Raw genomic sequence first — 17079 nt, 5'->3', positions numbered from 1 at the left:
TATTGCTGGCAAAGTTGCGGTGAACCTACAGCTGCGTTCATCTGATAGCACAGGCCACTGACTTATTAACACACAGATGAGAACACACCTTTGACACTTAACTACACTTTAATCTGCAGAAATCCATGCTTAGCTTGCATGCACTATGGCACAATCGAGTCTCGCCCTCAATAATAACGTGACATGGTTGTATGATCTCTTAAACAAAAACAGTAGGAGATGCAGTTCACTGCACATGCTGCTGCCTCCAGAAGTCTTGCACATCTTCAATGCTGATTATTCATATATGCACACTTCAGAGCACACTACATACTCAACAACCCTGACAGGGCCTCAAAACAGCCTAGCCCGATCACTTAACAATTGCTCTTTTGCAAACAAATGGCTTCTGGTCCCAGGAAGGCTTTTTTATGCTTGTTTTTCTCACTGATGGTGAAGTCTTTGAACGGCTGCCTTTGATTTGTAACATTTTATACTGAACAATAGAGCATTTATATTGATACAGAACAGCCGCAGAGTGTGTTTACAAAGCCGTTATAGAGCAACACTTGACATTTGGATTTGTTTGTAAGTGATTTGAATTTATTTAGTGCATTATCTCTGTAGTGATGCTACAACTTCGTTAAACAGAGACTCGTATTTAATCTTGATATGAATTAAAATAAGTTGTATAGGAAATTAAATTTATTTCTGTGATGGCAAAGCTGCATTTTCATCTGCCATTACTCTGGTCTTCATGAAAATAATTCTAGTATGCTGATTCAGTGAACTATTTCTCATTTCTATCAATGTCAAAAACAAATGTTCTGCATTATATTTAACCAAAAACCATGATACTTTTTTCAGGATTCTTTAATACATAGGAAGTTTAAAAGAACAGCCTCTACTTCAAATATGAATATCTTTAAATGTATGTCTTTTCTGGCATCTGTGATCAATTGAATTCATTCTTGCTAAACAAAAGTAATAATTTCTTAAAAATCAAAAATGAAAGGTAAAAAATGAAAGGTTATGATATACTGGTGTACACTGGTAGGATATCAATATATAAAGATTTATTGTCTTCTTCCTTTTGGGTTTTATTTATTTTTTAGGAAATTGGGGTGTGGAAGAGAAACTTAAAGCAGAAAACAAAACAGAAAAAGTTCCTGTACAAACCCTTATTTATTTATTTATTTATGTGTGTCAAATTAAAAATGGATTCTACACTGACAAACTGTTCTCCTTCATAACTCACTACATTTCAATCACGCCACTTTCAACACTTACACTGCACTTCATGTCTATCAAGGCATGTGATATGTGGAAAAGCACAAACATCTGATATCCAGCTCTTACCTATCGATGATGACCGGGTCGGAGGGCGTCTCGTTACGATTGCCACAACTTTTCTTGTCACAGCAGCGGCTTATAGAGATGGAGGGAGAGAAAGAGAGAAAGAGAGCATTTAACCGGGGTGTTACTGCACATATGTCAGCACTGACCTCAAACACAGTGGAGAAGGAAGAGGTAGCAATTATAAAGCAGTCTTTCTTTGGCTCTTCAAGGCAGACATTCACTCCTGCTGTACACACAGCACACAATATGCTGCCTCTCGGCCTGTGTATTATTAATTACCGCTAACAGACTGCCCGGCTCAGGGATGGTTACTGAAGAATTAGAAGTGTGGCTAATAACAGGGCAGTTATCTAGTGATGGAGAGAGAAGATGAGGGCAGAGAGCAGGAAAGGAAGAATAAAGGAGGAGAGGTAGAAGTAAAGAGGGCACTTAAAATGGGCTATATTTTAGGGAAGGATTTCAGGTCGAACAGAAGCTTTTGTGTGTGTTTTAAAGTGCTGCAAATGTGTTCCCAAAAGAAAATGTTTTATTTAAATATGTTTTGTAATCTAACACTTTTATAAATGAATAATTTAAAATTATAAATGAAAACTATAAAAACAAAAACAAATCACTTTACTATTTAAATATAAAAAAGTATTATATACTATTATATTTTTAAATACAATGTTGTGTATATGTATGTAAAATGTTTATTATTATTATTATTATTATTATTATTATTATTATTACTTAAAATTGAACTTTATATATACTTATATATACTTTTTTTTTCTAACTGAAATGTATTATTATAGTTAATGAAAACAGAAAGAGGAGGGATGGGAAGGAGGTGTATGCATGATGTCTTCTGTGGATAGAGGTTGGAGTTAAACAGCAGGTAGGGCAGCGGGTTCAGGTTTCCCTGCACAGATGGCAGAGGGGCTCGACTGATAGAGAGTTTAGGGCTGGAGGCGTCATGTGATAGTAGCAGAATAGATCTGTGTGTGAGTGGGCTCCTTCAGACCTGATCAGCTTGATAACATGAATTGAGCTTGACCCCTCGTTCACACACACTGGTGTCTAAGCGCCCTCATTAGTTTGGACACAGTGTGGTCGGGCTTCTGTCTCCGTTTATTTTTGCTGTCGTATTTTTACCTTCCTGTCTCTCTCTGCTCTCATTTTTCTCTCACTCCCCTGAGAGCAGTCAAGTCTTTAGCAATGTTCTCTCAGAAGTGGGTCACACAGGAGCAAAGCTTTCTGGGATGCGTGGGATGGGCACAGATGGATTTGACACTCTGATAACCCAATAGTCAGTCAGAACCCATAGGGAGCCACAACACTGCCGTCCACCACCACCCGTGAACCTCCAACACCCCCCTCCCCACATCGACTCTGTACTAATGACTCCATGCATGCTCTTGCTTCGTTTTTTAGGGGGGATTTTTCACCCATTCCGACTAATTCTGCTCCATCCCAGTGGACCTACATGGAGAACCCATAATCTTTAATCTCAAGCGTTTCCTTCTGCTGCGTTTGACAAAATTAAATCCAAATTGCCGCACGTAATTACCAGGATGTGGCCCGCACTGATGCCATTAAAGCTGAACTGCCCTCAGCCCAGCTCCTTTACAGACAGCAGCTCTAAAATAGCCCCCAAAACCAAAAAAGCAGCATTTCTCCAACTGTGACCACCCGGCCTTTAATAATCTGGCCTTAATCAAGCTTGTGATGTTTCGTCTGCACCACACAAACCAAACCAAACCTCATCAATCTGTGCGTATGAGGATGTGGAACTCCATCATAAAGAGCCTAGAGTTGCATCTGAACAATTGTTTCTAGCCTTGCCTCTGAGCGCGTTGTTTGGGAAAATGCGTCTCTGTCTCATGCTTGCAGGCCCATGTGGCACCATATGGCTAATGGCAAGGCGTACAGCAATTAACAGCCCTGATTAATGGAGAGCAGTCTAATTGCAGACTGGTAATTGTGCCTTTCTCTCAGCACAGGCTCTGCATCAAAACACCATATACAGATGAAGAAGAGAAAAAGGAGGAAGATAGAGATGAGAATGGGTTGTTTACTCATTTGAAATACATGCTTTTCCTTTTCGCCTGCTTTTGGAAAGCTCTTTGGTTTGAAACTTTCTGCACCAGTAGCGATATGTGCTTCAGATGTGATCTGTGTTATCCTTCAGTGGCAGATCAAAGCTGACGTGGTGTATGGTACTAAGTGTTTGTCAATACACATCTTTAAATCAGCGACTATTTTGATAGTGTGTTAATAGAAGGCTGTGTGTGTGTGTGTGTACGTGTGTGCATGGAAGAAAGTTAGTGAGGGGGAGCGAAAGATTGAAAGAGAAAGACGAGAGAGCCTTGGCTCTCCTGCACATATTTCATTGTCAAAACTCAAAGCAAGCTGCATTCATTAACTGTGGAATAACAAGAGGATTCTTATTGAGTAATGAGTTTTTCCTTGTCCTAATTAACCAAGCATGATATTTTTAGTAGAAAACTGTTCAAATGCTCTCCACTTCAACCAAATATAGATGAGGACTCATCTCCACAACCCAGTTTTAAGTGCAAGGAATTTATCGTTTGATTTTAATTAAAGGTGCATGGCGTTCTCTCGCGCTCTCTTTCTCTTGCAGAGCAGGATGTAAATGACCTGGATAGAGATTCAGGAAGGTATAGAGACAAGGATTGCTCTGAACTTAAGGTCCATCTTTGTTCATTTTTCATCTCATGAAAACTCCATTGCTTATGCTGTCGCTACAAGCAGGGATGAGCAAAATTCAGAATTGGCTCACATTTCAATTCAATAATGTGAATTTAATAGGAAGTTAAATATGCATATCTGCAAATAAATGAATAATGGCTTAAATATGTATATGTTCCTAACAAAAAGGCTATTATTTATTTACTTTTATGGTACATTTCAGATCTGTATGGGAAAGAGCAGCAAAATCAATTGTATCTAACATATCTATTTATGTTCAGCAGAGTAAAGTAAGTAATACAGGTTTAAAACAACATGAGTTGTTCATGTTGTTTTCATGTTTGGGTGAACTATTACTTAATATCAAGTACATCATCCATCCATGTATCTCTGTAAACCTTCAAGGCTACACTTTCCTCAAAATGGGAAAATGTTTGTCTTGACAAACTTTGCTTTTTAATTCTGCTTCCTAATTGCTCAGTTCATATTCAGTACATATTCAGGAATTACCATTCAAAATGAACTGTATAGAAGTGTATTTTTGTGTCTCTGTATTTATTTCATCAAGAAATAAAAAAAGAACCACCAATCACTGAAACATCAGCCTCCAAAAATAGAAATGCTGCCTGGCATCCTGAAAAGCTTTGATTTTCTAGGGCTGAGGCAGAGTCTGGGAAAAGAACACTTCTAACTCTGATAGGAAACAGGCTGGCGTAAGTTTATCAGGATCCCATGTGGACTTGTGAAAAATTATCTGGGAGTGTCTTGTGTAATAGTGCATCATAAGTCTAAACTCAAGCCTTGATATAAATGTACTGCATCCCTCTTAAATAAAAGTAAACTGTTTATACCAGGTTTGAAGGACGTGTATGATAAATGAAAGAATAATGATCTGACCTTTCAGCAAATTTATAATAATGTTAATCTATCCTCCCCTTACGTCTAATTTTACAACAGAGCTTATACACAGCTGTGTGTGTGTGTGAGCAGAAAGCTCAGTCCTGTCACACTAACTCAGGATCCAGAGGTCTACAGTCTTGCCAAGACCAAAATGATGCCAAAGTAAAGCTCTCACAGTCAGCGGGCAGAGCTGGGTAGGGAAGGTTCAAGAGCTTGATTGTGTAATAGTGAAGGAAGGAGTGTGGCGTACAGTTTGTGTTTCTCACCTGCACATGATCTCGTGCGTCAACAGGACCCGGCACATCTCTGGGTTTTTGTCTTGCCCTTCATACATAATTGCCTGGTGAACAAGAGAAGGTGGAAAATGTGGTTAGAGAAAAATTGACAAACAACATTTTCTCCTTGTGGTGTAAACCCTCCGAGCATGCACAAAATTCCGTGACTAACTCTCAGGGTGTGTAAATTCTATCACGAAAAGCATCGTTTCACTGAAACCAAAACATTATGACATCACATCACGCCGTACACACACTGCAGCACTTACAAGCGGTTAATGTGACCCTTCTTCCATCTGGCAGAGGACTGCCGTTGAAAGATCTCATGCAGCATGGGAATGATCAGGTTGGTTTTAATTCATGTTATCAGAATGTTCTTTCCATGTTTCACACTCCACACATTTGGCTCTGAACTTCATAGATGTCTTTTCCTTTCAGCTAATCAATCAATCAATCAAAACGGCCCTTTGCACCGTGGGAATACTGTATAGAGCCTCCTTGTGTGGGGTGGGCTGTCTCTGACTCAGCCAGGCACAAAGTGGGCAATTTAATGCCCACTAACCTGCTGCAATAGAAAACGTTCCCTAACCACCTCTATAAGAGCTTAAACTTGGCACATCATGTTCAGTTATGTGAGAACCAATGCTGTTTGGTGTCATTGATATCAAATATGGTGACAAGCAAAGTGTGAATGTGCACATCTGTGAATCAATGAATAAAGACGTCTGTGTGTTCTTCACACCAAAACACTTTTTTTGAGTGATCATTCTGTGCAACATCTCTATTTATGTTCCGCAGAAGAAAAACTCATACAGGTTTGGAGCAACGTGAAATTGAATAAATAATGACAAGAGTTGTGTAAATTATTACTTTAAGATCCAATCTGATAGATAGATAGATAGATAGATAGATAGATAGATAGATAGATAGATAGATAGATAGATAGATAGATAGATAGATAGATAGATAGAACTCCCTCCTATCAACTGAAAAGAGACCAATTCTTCAATTCTGAATTCGGTACAATCCCGCATTATATGCTATTTTCAGCATTCAGCACCATCATTTTTTGCTCGTTGGTTTAATTAAAAGCAGAACTATGTGTGTTTGTTGGACTGTGCAGATTACTGTCCTATTATGTCATATTGCACCACCCTTGCCACAGTGCCCACCCGCCACACGCATCCTGGGCTCACAGATTGGCTAATATTATAGCAAAACAAAACAGGACAGGACAGGACAAACAGATAAACTGCTTAATTGCAGGTCCCTCTAAAGAAGTGTTGTACTCCAGCTAGTGTGAAATAGCCTTCTAGGAAAGATGTATGTGCGTGAGCTGCCATAAAGCCTGCATCTGTGAGACTCCATGCATGTGTATGCAATCACGCATGTATTTGTGCATTAGCATGTGTGTGTTTATGTATGCAGCAAGCAGTTGGACTGCCAGACTGGAGCATAGCGAGCCATCTGGCCCAGCTAACACTTCATCCAAAAACCTCAGCTTTGTTTCCATCCTCCAATTCCACACAAGATGTCCCCCACAGCCGTGAATCAGTGACTCTACTCAAAACATACACACACTGCAGCCTATTAACAGGCTGCTCTCTGTCCCCCACACACACACACAGACTCTTAAACCCGTTTGCCATGAATCACTCTCTCTTTCTCTCTGAACACACATATACATGCCACCCATGGCAACTGAAGACACAGAAAAACAGCTGATGGTTCTAATGAGAAACGGTTTTCCTCACAAGTGCGCAATGCTTTTTCAATTACATGAAACACTTGTTTGAAAACAAGTTTAAAAGTAAAGCATCAGATCCAGAAAAAAAGAACAAAGTTTATTCATATTTCATATTTCATTGCTGTGACTAGAGGACATAGGTGATCAGGGACATTTGTTTGTTAGGTTTCACATTGCGGAAATGAGGGTCAAGGTCCTCTAAAAGCGCACAAGCATGCATCACTGTCTGAGCCTAGAGCCTCAACCCCGCAGGCTTTCTGAGAGGAAGCGGGAGGCAGAGAGAGCAGTTCAGGCCACACAAAGACGTCCTCTACACCACCACACATTCATTTCATATATAAGACTGGCTATTTATCACACAAAGCCCCTGCAAACAGACTCAGAATAACTCCATGCCGAGAACAGTATATAAGTGCCTGGAAAAAGTCTGAAAACAGTTTGTCAATTTCTCCTCAGAGGCAAACACAACAATGGTTGTGCATCCTCCTCTGGATTCGAGCTAGTGCAACACAAAGCATCATCGGATGGGTTTTTCTTTAACCCCTGACGTCACGTCTGTTATGCAAAGGCAAAATGCAGCATGTTGTTTATGTGTGACTGAACTTTGGTCTCTTAAACCGGGGGGTTTAACCTATGACAAAATCTATTGTAGGACTGTAAAAAGTAAATCTTCTGTGGAGTGATTTGTATTTTAAAAAGTTCTATACAAATAAAGTTCAATCTGAACTGCTTTTTTTCTTCAGGTTTGTACATCTAACATCACTCTAATACTATTCAGAAAAAGATAAATAGTGTACTATATACAATATAAATTAAGTATTCAATAAAATGTTAAACCAAAGTAAATATTTTCAAGATAATCCAGTTAGATAATAATATAAAAAAATAATATAAGTATTTAATTTTATAAACAATGCTATATTCCTTCTATCATGTTTCTTCTTAGACAGTAAAAACCGGCCTTTATAATAATAATAAAATATAATTTCTTGGTTTTTTTTCAGACAGAAAAAAATTCTGCTATAATAATAATAATAATAATAATGAAAAATTAAAAAAAAAAAACCTTGTCTTAGACTATGATTAGTCTTGTCTCATGTGCGTTTGGTTTAGTTATGCTCAGATTAAATAAAAACTCACACTCAGAGAGCATGAAACAAATATCAGATTAGTTCAAATTCAACTGGAAAAAATTTCATTGTTGGTATAGTAGTACTGTGTTTTGTCTATGTGGGACTTTGGTTTAATTAAAAGCAAATAATAATAATAATAATAATAATAATAATAATAATAATAATAATAATAATAATAAACACTATTGTTTCAAATATCCTCACTTTTCATCACCAAGTTGCATATAAAATGTCTTTAAGATTGTGGTATAGAGTAGCTTTGAATGCTTTTTCTTTGCTACAGATTTCATATTTTCAGTGTATATGAGTAGACTTAATCACTAGGATCTTTAGGCCTTCAAAGCTTGTGTGTGTAAATATTTGCAATTAAGTAGCATTACGCCTTTATGTGGCCTGACACATAGTGGCAATTCACGCGTTATCTGACATCATCAGAGTCTCCAAACAGCTACTGATTACAGGAAATATCTAATATAGGAGATTTGTCACTTTGTTGTATGCTGTATACTTTGGGGAAGTGTTTCTGGCATGTAAACACACCCTATTCCGTAATTAACAGGAAATTTATGCACACAAGCAGAAAGAACGGTCGAGACCTCCCTCTCTCCTGTGCAAATTTATTTAGGAATCTGCCTGAAGCTTAGCTCTAGAAAGCACACACACGGCAACAGGCAAGCTACAGCTCACAGTTACCAACCAGTTCCAGCCCAGCACTTTTCTGAACAAAGCTCTCCTTAAGGAGGGCCACGGAGCACATGAAACATGCATGGCACGGTGTACCGAGGTGTGTGTGAAGCTTTCATTAGGCCCCGATGCTGCTTTTAATGCATATTTTATATTGCACAAACTGCTTCTCAAATCTCGTTTGAGAGCCGCCAGTGCCGCCTTGAACTGACAGCCTCATCTGAGGCATGTAAACAATGCACTGTAAATACATGAAAACACATTTCCCTCTTTGTTACCATCACGCTAGCGTGTCAGCGCAGTGTGTGTGCGCATTAAGCCCGTGTATGTGATTCACTTTTGTTCTGCGCTTCAGCTGTTGAGGTAAACAGTTGGATGGTAGGATAAAGAGCGAGGGAGAGAGTCTTTTACTGCATTGTCTTCATCAGATCTGTCACAAGCTCATGCATTGATCACAGATATAGCCTGTCAGTTTGACACCCGCTCTATCTCTCCTTACCCGCTCCAACCATTCCCAAAGGCAAACAGGAAAAGTGTGTATGCATGAGCATAAGACGAGTGCTGAATATGTCCATTTCCATGTGCTTAACGTGAACCATTCCTTGATTTTGACACAAATTTGATCCTTGCAGCTCTAGCCCAAGTTGTTTGATTGTCTCTAATAGCTGTGTGTATGTACAGAAGCTAACTGTGTGGTCAGGCAACTGGACTTTACCACCTTTCTAAGTGCTAAAGAGAAGAGTGTGTTGAACAGCTCTATAAACCTGCTCATCAGCCCTCCCGGCCCGACACTGCCAAAGCCAGCACATGCAGAGAGGCGCTCTGTAGCCTCTCTGTACAGAATTATGGGGCTTTGATGGGAAACTTTAAACACATTGCGAGCACTCCTCAGCATATGTAGGCTGACTGCTCACCGCAGAGTGGTTTTGGACCGGCTTTTCTGAAAGGCATTTAAAGACCAGCTAACACTCTGTCATAACCTAAGCTGTGTTTCATGCTGACATGGATGAAAAACACTTGGCGCAGTCAAATGACAGCGAGAGCAGAAAAGTCTAAAGAGGAGCCAGACATAAAGCCAGTTTGTCTTAACCCTTTGTCTTAAAAAAAAAAAAAAAAAGTTGTGTTAATCATTAGCAAAATTTTGACAAAATGTGAGTATTGTCAATAGTTAACTCATGTCACTTTCATACCAAACAGCTTTCTGTTGGTCATTACGGTGAAACCATGTGACTTACTTGAATACGCTGCGAAATCTGCATTTGTACATTTTTTCACCCTCAAAAAAAATCTAAAATCCTGATTACGTTGATTCCTATTAAAATTACTGAATTTCGCACTCAAAAATCATTGAACCACAGTAAATTTATCTTGACCTTTGCAAAAAGGTATTGTATGTACATTTGAGAAAAGGATTCTGGGAAATGTAGTGAAACAGTCTTTTCCTGCTGAAAGACCTGAGCAGTACGCCAACACATTTTTTTTGGACATACCATGTTAATATCAAGTACATACACTGTCAGAAACAAAAATAAAAAATTTTTACCTTTCACTGATACCCTTAAAAAGATAACTGTGTACCTCAGTGTAACAATATGTACCGTTTAGGTACTACTATGAACAGTTTAGGGGTAAAACTGTACAGTTGTTTCTTTATCAGTACTGCCACACTGACAAGCTTTTGCACCCCTAAATGTATCAATTTTGCACATTTCTAGTAAATAGCAAGTTTATTTCAAAGAACCATGCTTTATTATCTGATACTAGCTAGCATGTTGACTCGGCTGCCAAACTTTCTTTCACACACACACACTATCTCTCTTTCTCGCTCACTCAGTGGCACCACATCATTAACAGGTATGGCAGGGCCGTTTGCCACAGAAATAGCCAGTAAATCAGTCTGTAATATTTGTGCACGTGGTAGACAACCCTGGGGAGATAAACGGCTATTTATTGGGACACTCAGTGAAAGGCTGAGCCAAGGCCAGTTCCCCTGGCCACTGTATTTACCTCAGGGGTGTCAGAGAACAGTCTCTTTACCTCAGCGCAATGCTCATGCCTTTCACCCACATACATAAATCTGTCCCACTACACGCCGGCCAAACCGCTGAGCAGAGCGAGGGCGAGAATTAGCATCAGTAACAGCACCTAACTTCCCACACATAGACATTCATGCAAAGGAAATTATAAACCACAAACAAATCACACAGTACAAAAAAGGGGAACTGTTTGTGCCAAGTGTAACATCCAGGGATTTTGTAATAGGAATTTCTGAATAGAAATGAATGATTTAAGTCATGAAAAGAGTGAAAATGAAATTGTTATATATATGTATTAAATTGATTATTTAAAAGAAATATAGATAATTGTAAAATTAACATTAAAAATTAAGACATTCATTTATCATTGTTTTAAAAATATGTACAAGCTATAATATATTAAAGAACACATTCTGCAGAAGACTAAAAAGAAACTATTAACTATTAAGAAAACAGCTCATAAGAAATACAATTATTTTAGATATTAATCAAAATAACTCTGCATATGTATTTGATAACAGGTGTATTCTAAATGTACAATAAAACTTTGAACTATTGTCACACTTCTTGAATTGCAACTATTTGCATTGTTGAATACACTTCCCTAAAGTGTCTTCAAAACAATATTTCTAGACAGAGATCATGAGAGAGGAAGCGAGGGGGCGAGTGGGAAAAAGAGAATGAGAGAGGGGGAGAGGCTGTTTCTGTTTTAGGGGGAAAGGAAGAGCGCCACATATAAGATTGTGAGGTCACTCTCGCTGCCCTGTGTTTTCTCATATGAGTTTTTCTCCATGGTTCAAGCTCACAACCTGCACAGTTAATAAAACAAGCTATAACCATATCTCCATACATGTTTGTTTATAACACACAGCACAACACATTTGAATCTGCACAGATAGATCCATAGTAACTGCATGAGAGTCAGGCGCATACACACTCAAAGTATGCTGTTTTAACATTGAAAGGCACCGCTGGATAATCCCTGTGACAGACAATGAATACAACTGAAAGTCTCTTTATTTCTCTCTCTCTTTAGCTATCAATCTCACTGTCACACATATGCACATAAATACATGCATATGCTCAGTCATCTTAAATGATGTCCCAGGGAGAGTATGTCATATTTAAATACTAACCGATCCTCGTGCCCCTGAGGCATCCTAGAGTGTGTAACCCCAAACTCACCAGGGTGCACGGCACACATGCACACGTTCACTCTCACTGCAAATCACACACAGACTTTCACCAGATGATTCACCAGCGAACCGTGGGGATTTAGAAATAACGTCCTACCTGTTTGGTCATGGAGTCAATCAGGCGTACATAAAAGTCCTGTTCTGTTCTGATGCCTATAGAGGAGAGAAGATAAGTCTTTTTTAACTTGCAATAAAATGCAGGACATGGATCAGAAATGACTCCGGCAGCTATATATTTAACATTCACAATAGCATGGCTTTAATACAACATAGAAACTTCAAATGTCTAGACAACCTAACCAACACAGACTGCAGACAGTGTTAAAGGATTGTGGGAAAAAACAGCTTCGGATGAAACTCAAACTTATATAGACTCACATACATAAACTAATATAAAAATAGCTTTAAGAAAGAAAAAGCATGTATATAAAAAAAATCAAAAACAACAATTACAGGCTATATATGTTCAAAACGTCAAATAAAAAGGTTTAGGAACGTGAGAGCCTGGCGCAACAAATTTTCTAACGCCTGGTTGTCATTTAGCACATGAGCAGACAGAAAAGAGTGTACTTTCATTATGGCCAGGCCATTAGCTTCCATCAAAAATGAAGTGCATATTTCTGGAAAACGCGTAACCGGAAAAGTGCACTAATGGGGATCGTTTTGTGCTTCATTAATGTTTATAGTTAAAACGCTTCGAATTTGCTGCGCATTTTAATCTCTTTTGTTTGAACAATTATGCGAATTGTTATAACAGTTTATTGTTATTATTATTATTTCAGAACATTCTATTCAGTTTGATCTAGCTACATAATTAATTATTTATACCTTTGTCTCCCCTCCTTGTCGTTCTATCAATCTCGCCGTCTTTTTATTTTATTCACATTGTCGAGCTGAAGTAAATCCCTAATGTGTTTATGCAAAGTTCAATGAGTCTTAGATGATGCGTTCCCTCTTACCGTTGCTGTAAAGAAGCTGCAATCTGTAATGGATCCCATTGTTTGTCTTTTCTCCTGTAGTTTCCTGCAAAAATAAATTCGATGGTTAGCAAGAAACCCCTATTTGACTATTTCCGACGAGCCCCGTGAGTCAGACAGCTATTTCCCTGCGGACCAGGAGGCCGAAAAAAAAAAACCTGCAGACGCGCATTAGCCAGTCGAAACAAAACCAATACAAATATAGTCATTTTCACTGAGAAAAAAAAAATGGTTAAAAAATTGTCTACTCGCGTCTTAAAAAAAAAAAAAAAAAGTTTTGTGTATTGTAGCCTACAGTGCGATTTCACAATTCAATAACAACGTGCCTGGGGTATAGACGTGCACGAAGTGTCTAAATATACAGTAAGCTTTAATTAAACCAGCAGACACTTAACTCAGATTAATTTACAAATGCTTACAAAATAATAATAATTATAATATTTTCCTAGAATATTTTTTATTAAAGCATCATATGGTCCTTCACAATGATAAAAAAATAAGTTTATTTTTAATAGCATCTTGAAAGGAAATATTAACTTAATGACATTAGGTTATCACTGTAACATTTCTGCAAACTATACAGATGTGTTAGTAAATGCATAAAACTGAAGGGAAAATATCAAACTTGAGGCTCGCTAAAAATATAAGGGATGAATTTGTGAAAATAAAAATAAAATAGTAGCCTACTTAAATGGAGGTTTAAGAGATTCATGACAGAACAGTAATTTAATGCAAGAAAATGATTTATGAAATATATAAGCTTTACACTCTAGGGTAATATCAATGTCATTTTATCTATTATTCTTTAATAATTATCAGAATTGACAAGTCATTTTCATTCAAATTTGCAAAACCAATATGCAAAAGAGAACGTTTTACTTGCCTTTTCTTTTTCGACAAATCCAACAAAAGTAGTTCTTTCAATTTCCACGGGTTGTCCTTGTCTGTCGTATAGCGCTAAAACGAAGTGGAAGAAGTTGGATTTGCGAAGATTTGAAGGAGGCTGCTTCTCAAAGTGTGCTCGAGCAAGACCCACTCCACTATGAACACACAAGACAGACGGAGAGAGGATGAAATATGTATAAATGTAAAAAAAAATAAACAATATTTTTGTGATTATTTAATTAATTATTTTTTAATTGCAGTGCAAAAAAATTACTTTTGACAGTTTAATAGTTTAAACAAATATTAATATAGTCTATAAGTGATAGGCTAGTCTTTTAAAAACATAAATTAAAACTATGTAAACGTTTTAATTTTTTGTATTCTCTTAAGTAGCATTTTATAACAATAATATATTTAATTGTTGTTAATCAAAAATAATGTATACATAACTCAATGTTCAGCTGCTGGTGACAAACTACAGGTCTGGATTGTTTTTCAAATTCAGTATTTAAAATTGAAAGCTACAGAATCAATGCAAAAAAGTATATTTTAACATTAGAAATAATACTGATAGTAGAAGAAGAAGAAGAAGAAGAAGAAGAAGAAGAAGAACGTTTTAATGTGGCTTGCAACTCAAGCATTGTCTGTTGGTGTCAACAGCACGCATAGAGGATGCTATGAACTTATCGCAGCAATAAATCAATCTCTTTGTCACCTGCTTATTAATAAGCAGATATCGCGCACTGATTAGGATGATATACAAGAGCGTTTTGAGTCGTCCCAGAGTGATAAGCGCGCAATATTCCGTCTAGTTGTTCCCGTAGCGCTGAAGACCGCCGCCGGCTTACCTCTGAGCGGCTGTGTTTGCATCCAACACCCCGGCACCCTGCATCCATGTCCGGACAGCGTTCATCCCGGCACCGATGGGCTCTTCTTTCATACTACTCACGCTCCTTTGAATGCTGTCTTGAATCCCGAACATGAAAACAGACTCCTGTCACTGTCTCAGTCGGTGCTTGCTTCTTTTGATCGCTCCGTTAAAAAAGACAGTGAGAAGTGTATGGGTGAGCAGGTGTCACCGCGTTTGTCTCTATTAGCGCTTCCCCTCTGAAACAGAAAATAGAGCGACGTGCCAAAAGAAACGCGAGATGTCAACATCCAGGTTTGGGAACAACGTGCAAAAAAATAAAAAACAAACAAACAAGCAAAAACTGCAAGAGTAGACTGGAGGTCCCTTTGGTCTTCCGTGAGCAAAAAAAAATAAAAAATAAAAAATAGAAAAAAAAAAAAGAAAGAAAATAAAAAGTATGAAAAAAAAAGTCTAATGTCACTTTAAGAAACAATAGGCTCAGGAACGGGCTTCACTAAGGGTCAGATCAAATGTCATCATCCAAAGACTATTTTTTTCTTTTCTTTTTTTCCTTTCCTGTCTTTCTCCACAAAGAGAATTCTCTGATCAAATCACAGGAATGAGCAATATGAAATCAACCAGGAGACGTGGACCCTTGTGGAGACAGCTCCCTCGCTGTTCTCCTTGTTCAAACGGGAGTGATTTGTGTCCTTTCCCAAAGGAATCCGATTTGACTGTCTCTGGGAACTAAACACAAGCAAACTAACCCCAAAGGGAGGAGGAACAGGAGGGGAGTGACTGCGCACGCAGGGCCGCCCCCCGAACATAAGTAAAGCTGAACTACCATTAGCTGTCCAGCCAACCACGAAGCCCGTCGCCTAATTAGATATCACAGCGCGCCCTGCCCACTTAGCTAGCGCGAGTTTAGACAGAAAACTAGAAAGAAGTCACTCTCGCGCTCCGGTAGGCAGTTGCGTGACATTTAACGCGAGTAACTGCCTACCGGAGGGCGCGAGTGAAGCCAAATTGAAGTGGTTCACTAAGTGTTTTTTTTTTAATATTGCAAGTTTATAAAAAATAATAATAATAATAATAACTTTCAAGGATTGGACTATTAAAGGGGATTTTCAAGGTTCGTTTCGACATGTTCAATTTTGTCTTTTGGCGCCCGTGGCACAGTTAAGCAAAAATCAACTATCATAAAAAAAAAAAAAAAAAATATATATATATATATATATATATATATATATATATATATTTGTTTTTATTGAAATATCGATAATGGTCCTGACACAAAGTGCTCAAGCAGCCTACTGTTGCTATGGTTACCTGCTAGGCATACGCTATTTCTGTTTTTGAGCGTTTGTTAACTCTTACTAACTTTTGTAATATAACTTTTGTTCTTCCTGAAACAACCCCAAGCAGCCGCTGTCATGTTAGAATATGTGTTATTTATTTAAAACATATTTGTCAAATAAAATGTATTAAGACCATGATAAAGTAAAGAGAGATCATCTGTAATCGAAATAATTACACGAGAGTTTGTAATAGCCAAAATATATGTAGGCTAGAGACCTTATAGTGCATGTGACATGTTTGACAACTTATATGAAGAAATTAATAATTGTGTCATAATTAGTCCTTAAAATATTTAGTTAAAAAGATATATAGGCTAACATTGCACTAAATCAGATCAGATTGCACAGATCAATTATCAATTAAAAATGATTACTAATATGATCAAATTATTTAAGAGGCATAGGCTTGTATAAAAAAAAAAACATTGCTGTTAAAGAAGTAGCCTAATGTACAGATATTATAATCCACAAAACATATTTTCTGGCAAACAGTAAATGCATCAAACAAAACATGGATATTCAGACCTAAACAGTTTAACAGCTGCTTTGTCAGATTCGATATAAAACTAGAAGAGTAAATGCTGGCAGCGCAAACCAATTTACAGCCGTATTTTTATTTTTTTATTTTTTTATTTTATTTTTTTCAAACAACAGCAGTTCTGTTTTAGATTTAGAATGCACCTATAACGCTTTATTATAGGCCTATTTTAGAAATGTGCAAAAATGAGCATATGCATGCACAGGAAATATATATTGTACTACCAGACCTAAATGAAATCCTCCGCAGCGGACAGAGGAAGTGTAAGAGAGTCCCGTCCAATCCAGTGCTGGTCAGGCAGAGGGAAATTCTGCTCCCCCTGGGTCCCTGTATATTTATATTCCCACACAGCAGTTTTAAGTGGCAGAAACTACACGAGGAGCCTCAGTGGAAATAGTGTATTTTCATGTGTCCAAATAAGAAACAGACCTGTTATTTAGCTATATATATATATATATATATATATAT

The 17079-nt window shown here is 37.7% G+C and overlaps 1 protein-coding gene across 1 annotated transcript; it reads right to left on the bottom strand.

The window, feature by feature from the left end:
* Nucleotides 1-226: 226 nt before the first annotated feature.
* On the bottom strand, nucleotides 227-15126 carry LOC113058016 (transcription factor COE1-like). The gene is made up of 7 exons (XM_026225686.1): nucleotides 14714-15126; nucleotides 13864-14020; nucleotides 12963-13026; nucleotides 12101-12156; nucleotides 5199-5272; nucleotides 1339-1407; nucleotides 227-272 (listed from the first exon to the last, which is right to left on the bottom strand). The coding sequence occupies exons 1-7, from the start codon at nucleotides 14845-14847 to the stop codon at nucleotides 227-229; spliced, it is 600 nt and encodes a 199-aa protein (XP_026081471.1). The 5' UTR covers nucleotides 14848-15126.
* Nucleotides 15127-17079: the final 1953 nt, after the last annotated feature.

This window comes from Carassius auratus, chromosome 39 (genome assembly GCF_003368295.1).
Source record: "Carassius auratus strain Wakin chromosome 39, ASM336829v1, whole genome shotgun sequence".
Classification (NCBI taxonomy): domain Eukaryota; kingdom Metazoa; phylum Chordata; class Actinopteri; order Cypriniformes; family Cyprinidae; genus Carassius; species Carassius auratus.
Note: the sequence above shows the minus strand (reverse complement) of the source record. Positions and strands in the feature narration are given on the sequence as shown.

Bases quoted from the DNA above. Each gene is read 5' to 3' on its own strand.
- LOC113058016 (XM_026225686.1), bottom strand. From the start codon at position 14,847: ATGTTCGGGATTCAAGACAGCATTCAAAGGAGCGTGAGTAGTATGAAA. The intron at 14,021-14,713 runs GTAAGCCGGCGG...GTGTGTTCATAG, and splicing joins GCAAACACAGCCGCTCAGAG to TGGAGTGGGTCTTGCTCGAG. The intron at 5,273-12,100 runs GTAGGACGTTAT...CTTGTTCACCAG, and splicing joins TTGACTCCATGACCAAACAG to GCAATTATGTATGAAGGGCA.